The 11,909-nt window shown below is 42.6% G+C and overlaps 1 protein-coding gene across 3 annotated transcripts in view; it reads right to left on the bottom strand.

Annotated features, from left to right (window-relative positions):
• LOC135510301 (diacylglycerol kinase delta-like) overlaps nucleotides 1-11,483 on the bottom strand; it is an 85,049-nt gene extending 73,566 nt beyond the window's left edge. For all 3 annotated transcript variants that reach the window (XM_064931113.1, XM_064931114.1, XM_064931115.1), the window contains exons 1-2: nucleotides 11,357-11,483; nucleotides 8,044-8,579 (exon numbers count right to left, since the gene is read on the bottom strand). In XM_064931113.1, the coding sequence (XP_064787185.1) occupies nucleotides 8,044-8,232 (189 nt within the window). In that variant the 5' untranslated portion in view covers nucleotides 8,233-8,579; nucleotides 11,357-11,483. The remainder of the gene's footprint in view (nucleotides 1-8,043; nucleotides 8,580-11,356) is intronic.
• Between the last annotated feature and the right edge of the window lie 426 nt (nucleotides 11,484-11,909).

Below are 11,909 nucleotides of genomic sequence, written 5' to 3'. Positions count from 1 at the left end.
ATTTTCTATTTCTCTCTTTTCTCTGAGTTAATAGCTAAGCATACAGCCTGACTCCCTCCCAAACTGCCTTAGTGAGTTTTACCAGGAAAACTAACACCAACTCAGACTCCAAAAATAAATTGACTTCCCTCCACTAACTAATCAACCAGCTATTGTGTGTGTGTGTCTAACCCACTAACAAAAACCTTTGTTTCTTCCTGTCAGTGTTCTATTTCCAGTAAGTCAGTTATAAAACAGAAACCAACTGACATTACTATACTGACCCCTGACCTCTAACCCCTAGAGAGAGAGAGGTCAGAGGGAACAACTGACTCTTCTTGCATACAGTTGAAGTCGGATGTTTACATACACTTGGGGTGGAGTCATTAAAACTAGTTTTTGGCTTTAGAAGCTTCTGATAAATGATGTCAAATAGCCTGAGTCAATTGGAGGTGAAAGCAAATGACCTGGTGAAGATGCTGGAGGAAACAGGTACAACTTTTTGGAGAAATGTCCTCTGGTCTGATGAAACAAAAATAGAACTGTTTGGCCATAATGACCATTGTTATGTTTGGAGGAAAAAGGGGGAGGCTTGCAAGCCGAAAAACACCATCCCAACCGTGAAGCATGGGGGTGGCAGCATCAAGTTGTGGGGGTGCTTTGCTGCAGGGAGGGACTAGTGCACTTCACAAAATAGATGGCTTCATGAGGGAGGAAAATCAGGTGGATATATTGAAGCAACATCTCAAGACATCAGTCAGGAAGTTAAGGTCATAGTCCATTTGGGTCTTCCAAATGGACAATGACCCCAAGCATACTTTCAAAGTTGTGGCAAAGTGTCTTAAGGATAAAGTCAAATTATTGGAGTGGCCATCACAAAGCCCTGACCTCAATCCCATAGAAAATGTGTGAGCAGAACTGAAAAAGCGTGTGCGAGCAAGGAGACCTACAAACGTGACTCAGTTACACCAGCTCTGTGAGCAGGAATGGGCCAAAATTCACCCAATGTATTGTGGGAAGGTTGTGGAAGGCTACCCCAATTGTTTGACCCAAGTTAAACAATTTAAAGGCAATCCTACCAAATACTAATTGAGTGTATGTAAACGTCTGACTCACTGGGAATGTGATGAAAGAAATAAAAGCTGAAATAACTATAATAACTATTATTCTGACATTTCACATTAAAATAAAGTGGTGATCCTAACTGACCTAAGTCAGGGAATTTTTACTAGGATTAAAATGTCAGGATATTGTGAAAAACTGAGTTTAAATGTATTTGGCTAAGGTGTATGTAAACTTCTGACTTCAACTGTAACTGGCATGTATTTGACATCTGTGTGTGTAATATCATCCTTAGAGGGAATGACATGACGTGACCGTGAGCCAGGCCATAGAATGACAACAACGAGAATGGACATTGTCATTCATTCAAAGCAATACGGAAAAATCTGTATAAATACAGTATCAATGGCTCTGGGATAATTTGAATACAAGACTTGTAACTCCTCAGGACTTTTAATGCAAATGTATTCACTCTCTCCCTCCAGCCAATCCTGTTGTCAGTTCAGTTGGAACGGGCTTTATTTATCACACTTCACCTTGTTCTACGGACGATTCCAGAAAGTGTCATTATACATTCTTTCTGAAGCTCGTTCCTTTCTCTCTCTCCCTCGACCCAGTGTCTCTCTCCCTCGACCCAGTGTCTCTCTCCCTCGACCCAGTGTCTCTCTCCCTCGACCCAGTGTCTCTCTCCCTCGACCCAGTGTCTCTCTCCCTCGACCCAGTGTCTCTCTCTCTCTCTCTCTCTCTCTCTCTCTCTCTCTCTCTCTCTCTCTCTCTCTCTCTCTCTCTCTCTCTCTCTCTCTCTCTCTCTCTCTCTCTCTCTCTCTCTCTCTCTCTCTCTCTCTCTCTCTCTCTCTCTCTCTCTCTCTCTCTCTCTCTCTCTCTCTCTCTCTCTCTCTCTCTCTCTCTCTCTCTCTCTCTCTCTCTCTCTCTCTCTCTCTCTCTCTCTCTCTCTCTCTCTCTCTCTCTCTCTCTCTCTCTCTCTCTCTCTCTCTCTCTCTCTCTCTCCCCAGTCTCTCTCTCTCTCCCCAGTGTCTCTCTCTCTCATATTATTACTTTGCCTGTGTGCCAACATCACACACTCTCTCCATGCAGGCACTTGAGGATGGCGATTAGAGGACAGGTGTGGGGAAGAGTGAGTGTGTCTCTCTCTCTCACACACACACACACACGTGTAATTGGCAGGTATGTATTTTCAGCTGTGACCTTCTGTCCTATTTCCTTCCAGATACACCAAGAGTGTGTTCCAAAAGGCCCCTATTCCCTAGATACTTTATGGTCAAAAGTAGTGCACTATATAGGGAATAGGGTGCCATTTGACACATATACACACACTGCATAGTTCAACAGGTTTGAGTTTTGAAATGACCATAATTGCTGTACATTACTTTGAAAGACTCTTACGTGTGTGTGTGTGTGTGTGTGTGTGTACGTGTGTGTGTACGTGTGTGTACGATTTCCTGTTTGAAGAGGTTTCTAAGGAGCTGATGAAAAAACAGACACTATTTTTAGAGTAAGACAGAAAGAGAGAGTAAGACAGAAAGAGAGAGTAAGACAGAAAGAGAGAGTAAGACAGAAAGAGAGAGTAAGACAGAAAGAAGAGAGTAAGACAGAAGGAGAGTGTAAGACAGAAAGACAGAAGGAGAGAGTAAGACAGAGAGAGTAAGACAAAGAGAAACAGAGAAAGAAAGACAAATAGAGACAGAGGAAGTGAAAGACTTAAGTTCCTTCCTGTTGTTGTTATGTTATTTTTATAAATGGACTACGCCTGTCTGTTTTGTGTGTGTGGGGGGGGGGGAGAACATAGTTGATATAAAACAGAAAACTCAAGAGGACTGAAAAAATATGACTAATAATTAAACAGACAAGGTGCTGCTGTCTAGCAATCAATCGATCTTTCTCTCTCTGTCTGTCTGTCTGTCCATTGGTTCCTCAATCTATCCCTTGCTCCCTCCATCCATTTGTTGATGTCTAAAATGATAGCGTTCCTAATGCTAATCTGTTGATGGATGAGGTACTCTCTAAGGACAGAATCATAGTTATTTTAGGTCATAGATAGTCACTAGATATAGGCCCATGTTGACTCCATTCTTGACACACACGGGAAACTGTTGAGCGTGAAAAACCCAGCAGCGTTGCAGTTCTTGAACACAAACTGGTATGCCTGGCACCTACTACCCATTCAAAGGCACTTCAATCTTTTGTCCTTTCCATTCACCCTCTGATTGGCACATACAGTGGGGAGAACAAGTATTTGATACACTGCCGATTTTGCAGGTCTTCCTATTTACAAAGCATGTAATTTACAAAGCATGTAATCTGTAATTTTTTATCATAGGTACACTTCTGTGAGAGACGGAATCTAAAACAAAAATCCAGAAAAATCACATTGTATGATTTTTATGTAATTAATTTGCATTTTATTGCATGACATAAGTATTTGATACATCAGAAAAGCAGAACTTAATATTTGGTACAGAAACCTTTGTTTGCAATTAAGGAGGTCATATGTTTCCTGTAGCTCTTGACCAGGTTTGCACACACTGTAGCAGGGATTTTGGCCAATCCTCCACACAGACTTTCTCCAGATCCTTCAGGTTTTGGGGCTATCGCTGGGCAATACGGACTTTCAGCTCCCTCCAAAGATTTTCTATTGGGTTCAGGTCTGGAGACTGGCTAGGCCACTCCAGGACCTTGAGATGCTTCTTACGGAGCCACTCCTTAGTTGCCCTGGCTGTGTGTTTCGGGTCGTTGTCATGCTGGAAGACCAAGCCACGACCCATCTTCAATGCTCATACTGAGGGAAGGAGGTTGTTGGCCAAGATCTCACGATACATGGCCCCATCCATCCTCCCCCAATACGGTGCAGTCATCCTGTCCCCTTTGCAGAAAAGCATTGCCAAAGAATGATGTTTCCACCTCCATGCTTCACGGTTGGGATGGTGTTCTTGGGGTTGTACTCATCCTTCTTCTTCTTCCAAACATGGCGAGTGGAGTTCAGACCAAAAAGCTCTATTTTTGTCTCATAAGACCACATGACCTTCTCCCATTCCTCCTCTGGATCATCCAGATGGTCATTGGCAAACTTCAGACGGGCCTGGACATGCGCTGGCTTGAGCAGGGGGACCTTGCGTGCGCTGCAAGATTTTAATTGAGACTGTGGTCCCAGTTCTCTTCAGGTCATTGACCAGGTCCTGCCATGTAGTTCTGGGCTGATCAATCACTTTCCTCATGATCATTGATTGAGGTGAGATCTTGCATGGAGCCCCAGACCGAGGGTGATTGACCGTCATCTTGAACTTCTTCCACTTTCTAATAATTGCGCCAACAGTTGTTGCCTTCTCACCAAGCTGCTTGCCTATTGTCCTGTAGCCCATCCCAGCCTTGTGCAGGTCTAAAATTTAACCCTGATGTCCTTACACAGCTCTCTGGTCTTGGCCATTGTGGAGAGGTTGGAGTCTGATTGAGTGTGTGGACAGGTGTCTTTTATACAGGTAACAAGTTCAAACAGGTGTAGTTAATACAGGTAATGAGTGGAGAACAGGAGTGCTTCTTAAAGAAAAACTAACAGGTCTATGAGAGCCGGAATTCTTACTGGTTGGTAGGTGATCAAATACTTATGTCATGCAATAAAATGCAAATTAATTACTTAAAAATCATACAATGTGATTTTCTGGATTTTTGTTTTAGATTCCGTTTTACAGATTACAAATTACAGACCTCTTCATGCTATGTAATTAGGAAAATCGGCAAAATCGGCAGTGTATACACAGTCTCCGGGATGCTGGCCTTCTTGGTAGAGTTGCAAAAAGACATCTCAGTCTGGCCAATAAAAATTAAAGATTAAGATGGGCAAAAGTACACAGACACTGGACAGAGGAACTCTGCGTTGAAGGCCAGCATCCCAGAGTCGCCTCTTCACTGTTTTGCGGGTACTATTTAATAAAGCTGCCAGTTGAGGACTTGTGAGGCGTCTGTTTCTCAAACTAAACACTAATGTACTTGTCCTCTTCCTCAGTTGTGCACCGGGGCCTCCCACTCCTCTTTCTATTCTGGTTAGAGCCAGTTTGTGCTGTTCTGTGAATAGAGTAATACACAGCGCTGTACGAGATCTGCAGTTTCTTGGCAATTTCTCACATGGAATAGCCTTCATTTTTCAGAACAAGAATAGACCGATGAGTTTCAGAAGAAAGTCCTTTGTTTCTGGTCATTTTGTAATTGTAGTACAGGGAAGTGAATATATATATATATCCATGTCTCCTTCACTTCCCCGTCTGATTCTACCCTGAATCTAATGTGTTCTCTAATATTAAGTTTCTCTGAAATAGATGAGAGAGAGAGAGAGAGAATATGAAATGTCTGATTATCTCTGCTCTGTCAGTGATATGAAGCAGAGACAGATCCTTAACAAGTACAGGCTGAGTGACCAATTGTCAATAGAAACCAGCAGATATAAAAAGACATGGCTTCTCAAAGAGGAGAGTGTATGTGGTCACTGTACGACAGGGGAGGTAGAGACAGAGATGCACTTTCTCCTTTACTGTGAGAAATATTCCATTATTCACAGGAATTACTACATTTATGCCAAATGTTATCTTATTAAACCCAGAGGAAAAACTAAAATATATTCATGGGTGGAAGAGCAATTGCTCCTCAATGGAGCAATGGCCAAATATGTATTTGCCTGCCGTAGCCTGAGGGACACTGAATAATAACATCTGCATAGTAAGCCGTAACTTACGAATTGATAGTTCTAGTCCAAGTCAGCCTATAGTTGTCGGTAAGCCCTGGGTCTATGAATAGGTTAATCTGGTCACTTGACCACAGGTAAACACGATCTAATCATCATACATATGCACACACACACACGCACGCACACACATCATTTTAGGCATGACATGACTCCATACTGATTATCAGCTTGCAATCCAATGGCTGTAACCATAACAGTGGGTCTAAGACACTGCATCTCAGTACAAGAGGCGTCACAGCAGTACCTGGTTCTAATCCAGGCTGCATCACATCTGGGTTGTGATTGGGAGTCCCACAGGGCGGCGCACAATTGGCTACCAGCAATCAATAGACCTTGTCCCTGACTGCAGGAGATTGAAGAGTACCTGGACCAAGACAGACAGGCGAACCATCTCAAATACACCCTATAGCTCTGGTCAAAGGTAAATGGTCATAGGTCAATAGGGTATCATTTGGGATTTGACCAACAATGAGTCACTGATTGAATCAGAAGTCTTAGGAACAAACACAACCATGACAACGACATATAGGTGACAGGTATGGCTTCATATTGATTCATGATGAACTATGACAGGGATCATCAACTAGATTCAGCCACAGGCCAATGTTTTCTTGAGCAGATGGTCAGGGGGCCAGAAGATCATTCTAAATCATTTGTAGACATCAAATTCACAGCAAGAAGCCCAACAGATATAATAGACTACATATTAATTTCAAAACTTGCTTAAGTTTGTAGACAATAACTACTCTTTATTATGCGTGGGAATACTTGGGGATAGATTTCCAAAATTAAAATCACTTGGAGCTGATTTCCTGTTTTTACAGTCTTTAAATAAATAAATCTATAGTTTTTTGCTTAGAAAACTTGCCGGGCCAAATAAAACCACCTGCAGGCCGAAATTGGCCCGCGGGCCACCTGTTGGGGAACCCTGATCTATGACTACCAATTAATAACTGTTACAATTCAACCCAGAAATCACTGTCAATGTTTGACCAACCTCAAACAAAGGTTTATGTCTTATTCAACAATACATTATTAATCATTTACTAGTGAGACGTGAGTGTGTGAGAGAGAGAGAGAGAGAGTGTTTACAAATCAGTACACCAACAGTAGGCCTACTATCCTAACCAGGATCAATTCCCCAGTTAAAGACATGCTCCTGCACTTTAACCACTAATGAGTATTTTTAAAACCTCCCGCTTTGGGCTGGACATGTCAATGTGTATTTCATACATGCATAATCTATGAGCAGAATTACTGTCTTACCTCAAATTAGCCACAAAATCCCTTGTTTGAAAGCAAATGTTTTTCTGGAAGCTGTGCTATACCATTTTTCCTACATTTCCCCCATCGTGGGCCAGCACCCTAGCAAGTCGAGTTCAACCAATGAGCTTTAGCCCCTCTCCATTTGAGTGACAGCGAGCAAGATGCACACACAGCATCGTGAAAGAGAGAGAGCAATGTACATATCTACACATACACTGGGTCTACAAAACATTAGGAACACCTTCCTAATATTCAGAGCGTTCCACATGGACACCGGCCCATGTTGACTCCAATGCTTCCCACAGTTATGTCAAGGTGGCTGGATGTCCCTTTGGGTGGTGGACTATTCTTGATACACATGGGAAACTGCTGAGCGTGAAAAACCCAGCAGCGTTGCAGTTCTTCACTCACTCAAACCGGTGCATCTGGCTCCTACTACCATAACCTGTTCAAAAGGCACTTCAATATTTTGTCTTGCCCATTCACCCTCTGAATGGCACACATACACAATTGATGTCTCAATTGTCTCAAAGGCTTTAAAAACTCAACTCATCCCCTTCATCTACAGTGATTGAAGTGGATTTAACAAGTGACATCAATAAGGGATCATAGAGTTAAACTGGATTCATCTGGTCAGTCTGTCACGGAAAGAGCAGGTGTTTTTAATTTTTTGTACACGCAGCGTATGCGACTTATTACGCAATTTCCGTGGACCACTTTTGGCTCGTGAGCGCTACTTTCAGAACTACTGGCTAAAAAGTATACAAAAGTACTGTAGAATCTCTCTCTCATAATTTTAAAGTACCAACTCAATCAGAGGGTCCTTAGTTGTAAAAGTACCGGAGAATCTCTTTAAGCTCTCATGATGAAGACACAAATAGGCCTATAGTGCCACAGCACAATGAAGCAAAACACAACAGATCTCACTACTGTACGTGTGTACACTGTATGCGTTTGTCTGTTTGCATTCTTGTGTATCCTACCTTGGCACGTAGCTGCCCCGATGTGGACACCTTCCGGATTAGCTTCTGCTCCGTCTCATCTGGCTCTCCGTCACTATCGGAGCTCTCTTCACCGGGTTCGGGCTGCGCCAGGTGGTCAGTTTCCAATGATGAGAGACACTCCTGTGGTTCCGTGACGTACAGGATATTCGGATTCAGTTTGGAAGCCATGATGGTGGCTGTTTAAAGGGAAAGGACTTGGGAGAAGGAGGACTGAAGGACTTGGGAGAAGGAGGACTGAAGGAAAGGACTTGGGAGAAGGAGGACTGAAGGAAAGGACTTGGGAGAAGGAGGACTGAAGGAAAGGACTTGGGAGAAGGAGGACTGAAGGAAAGGACTTGGGAGAAGGAGGACTGAAGGAAAGGACTTGGGAGAAGGAGGACTGAAGGAAAGGACTTGGGAGAAGGAGGACTGAAGGAAAGGACTTGGGAGAAGGAGAAGACAATGTGACGTGTGTGACCAGACTCTCTTCTGTCTTCAATCTTCGCGCTTCGTAAGTTGATCTAAGGCGACAGGTTCTGAAAAGATGGATGATCAATATTTCATTATTAAGAAAAAGTGCCAGTTGACAGTTAGGTAGTTGGAGTTTTAAATATCCCGGTATTTTGGCTGGAAAGCTGGACAGTATGAAATGTCTCGTATGGCAGTTAGCGTTCATCAGTTTGAAATGTCCTCATCCACAACTTTTGCCACTCTCACTCTTTGGGGTAAGGCATAGGGACTGTCCCACCTTGTAAATTCATCACCACATTGACTTCTTGCGAAAGGCTTAGCTGGCTGACTCATTCAGTGCTAACGTAATGTTAGCAGGCTGGCAGTAGGGCTAACGTTAGCAGGACAGTAGGGCTAACGTTAGCAGGACAGTAGGGCTAACATTAGCAGGACAGTAGGGCTAACGTTAGCAGGACAGTAGGGCTAACGTTAGCAGGACAGTAGGGTTAACGTTAGCAGGACAGTAGGGCTAACGTTAGCAGGACAGTAGGGCTAACGTTAGCAGGATAGTAGGGCTAACGTTAGCAGGATAGTAGGGCTAGCGTTAGCAGGATAGTAGGGCTAACGTTAGCAGGATAGTAGGGCTAGCGTTAGCAGGATAGTAGGGCTAACGTTAGCAGGATAGTAGGGCTAGCGTTAGCAGACTAGTTGGCTACCAACCTTGCAAATTGATTTGTAACAATACATTCATGAAATATTTGCATGTAAGTTTGGTGAAAATTAAATTGATGGGTGCAAACGATTTTGGTTAACTTTGAAGTTCCACATCGGAAGTTATTTTTGTTGGAGATTACATTATAGGGAATAGCTTGGTTTACAGCATCCTACTTACAGTTGAAGTCAGAGGTTTACATACATTTTAGCCAAATATATTTAAGCTCAGTTTTTCACAATTCCTGATATTTAATCCTAGTAAAAATTCCCTGTCTTAGGTCAGTCAGGATCACCACTTTATTTTAAGAATGTGAAATGTCAGAATAATAGTAGATGATTTATTTCAGCTTTTATTTATTTCATCACATTCCCAGTGGGTCAGAAGTTCATATACACTCAATTAGTATTTGGTAGCATTTCCTTTAAATGGTTTAACTTGGGTCAAACGTTTTGGGTAGCCTTCCACAACCTTCCCACAATAAATTGGGTGAATTTTGGCCCATTCCTGCTGACAGAACTGGTGTAACTGAGTCAGGTTTTTAGGCCTCCTTGCTCACACACACACTTTTTCAGTTCTGCCCACAAATATTCTATAGGATTGAGGTTAGGGCTTTGTGATGGCCACTCCAATACCTTGACTTTGTTGTCCTTAAGCCATTTTGCCACAACATGGAAGTATGCTTAGGGTCATTGTTCATTTGGAAGACCCCTTTTCGACCAAGCTTTAACTTCCTGACTGATGTCTTGAGATGCTGCTTCAATATATCCACCTAATTTTCCAATCTCATGATGCTATCTATTTTGTGAAGTGCACCAGTCCCTCCTGCAGCTGAGGTCTTGCCTGATTTCTTTTGATTTTCCCATGATGTCAAGCAAAGAGGCACTGAGTTTGAAGGTTGGCATTGAAATACATCCACAGGTACACCTCCAATTGACTCAAATGATGTCAATTAGCCTATCAGAAGCTTCTAAAGCCATGACATCATTTTCTGGTATTTTCCAAGCTGTTTATTAAATGCACAGTCAACTTAGTGTATGTAAACTGCTGACCCACTGGAATTGTAATACAATGAATTATAAGTGAAATAATCTGTCTGCAAACAATTGTTGGAAAAGTTACTCGTGTCATGCTTAAAGTAGATGTCATAACCAACTTGTGAAAAGTATAGTTTGTTAACAAGAAATGTGTGGAGTGGTTGAAACACTTAGGTTGAGTCATTAAAACTCGTTTATGTAAACTTCAGACTTCAACTGTAGTACATCACACACGAAAAAAATCCAACATGACTAATCAGTTGTATGTAATAACTCCAGAATAGAAACGTGAGGTTTAATTGCATTGGGACTTTTGATGCTTATAAAAATCCATATGTGGTATTGTTTTCTACCTACACACCCTTTATTACGACAGTTTATGGGCGAAACTGTCACTGGTTGACTTCTGTTTTCGTTCTTTGCTGGTTCCTCTTTATTTTCCATCAATGGATGTTTGTTGTGGTGAAGCCAAATCCACTCTTTCGTTCAAACATACACATCGCATTAACATCTGTAGTTGTCCCTTACAAGCCTTAAAACAATAAAACAAATAGTTGATATGTATCTGTGGTTACCTGCAGTAGCTAATACAACACTTGACTGTCACGGGTCTCAATTTCCTTGGTTGCAGCTTTCTGAATTTAACCGACGTGTTGCTAGCCTACACAACGACCACCTTATCTTGCCTACTGTAGCCAAACGCAGTAGGTACCAAACATATGATACAGTAGGGTTAAACGGATCGTTAAAAAGAAACGAAACGGATTTGTCTGTAACATCCATTGCTTCTACCGGCGCTTCTACCAGCTGGCGGCTCACGAGTGACAACGTCTGATCATTCATTCTATGATAACGCTGCAGGCAGACGTGGCATACACGAAACACGGATGTCAATTACATTAATTAATGAGTTAATCTATCAACTCATTCATGAATTTATTCTGTTCACCGGCGACGCTCAGTCAAAACCGTTTCGATTCTAAAGCTTTACAAACCCCATCGTCAAAATCCGGTGGGCTACGCGAGCCTCGTTCAAGGATCCCGTGGAACCAACACCGGATCAAGCGTTGATGCCATGCATCTTGTATTCTACCCGGGCCGATGAAATATTTACCTCCGTTCTGGTGGTCTACAGCGGCGTCTCCCACTGCTTCTGCCCGGCCTGGGTGCCTGTCTTTCTGCTTGAATCCTGCCACACGACTGAGCTGTCACATTTCTGGTTCTCTCGCTCTACTGTCACAGGAAAACACTTTACGCGCATAGCATCGGAGGCGATTTGATTGAATCAGGTGGGTGGGAGGGGAGGAAGAGAGCGATAAGAGGGCAGAGGAAGGAGGGTGATTTTGCGTAAAAACAGCCCTTAGACCCCCTGGGCCTTATTGATTAAGTGTGGCCTACATAGGACAACTTGTAAGAATAACCTTTAGGCTACTCATTATCCAGTATGGTGAAAGCCTTTACCTCTTAAATTGTTGTTTGTTTTTTGACATCAACGTTTCATCAAACCTTTCCAGACTGTTAAAGTCCATATTGTATTACGATAGTACTGTATCGTGTTACCTGTTCCCATCTGCAATCTGAACCGAAAATCAATGACTCCCTTGATCAGCACACAGACACGCACACACACATACCAGATACACACACGCCTCTCTCTCTCTCTCTCT

This window comes from Oncorhynchus masou, chromosome 23, assembly GCF_036934945.1.
Source record: "Oncorhynchus masou masou isolate Uvic2021 chromosome 23, UVic_Omas_1.1, whole genome shotgun sequence".
NCBI classification, from domain to species: Eukaryota; Metazoa; Chordata; class Actinopteri; order Salmoniformes; family Salmonidae; genus Oncorhynchus; species Oncorhynchus masou.
The sequence above is the reverse complement of the archived record's forward strand: the minus strand, read 5'-3'. Positions and strand labels throughout refer to the sequence as shown.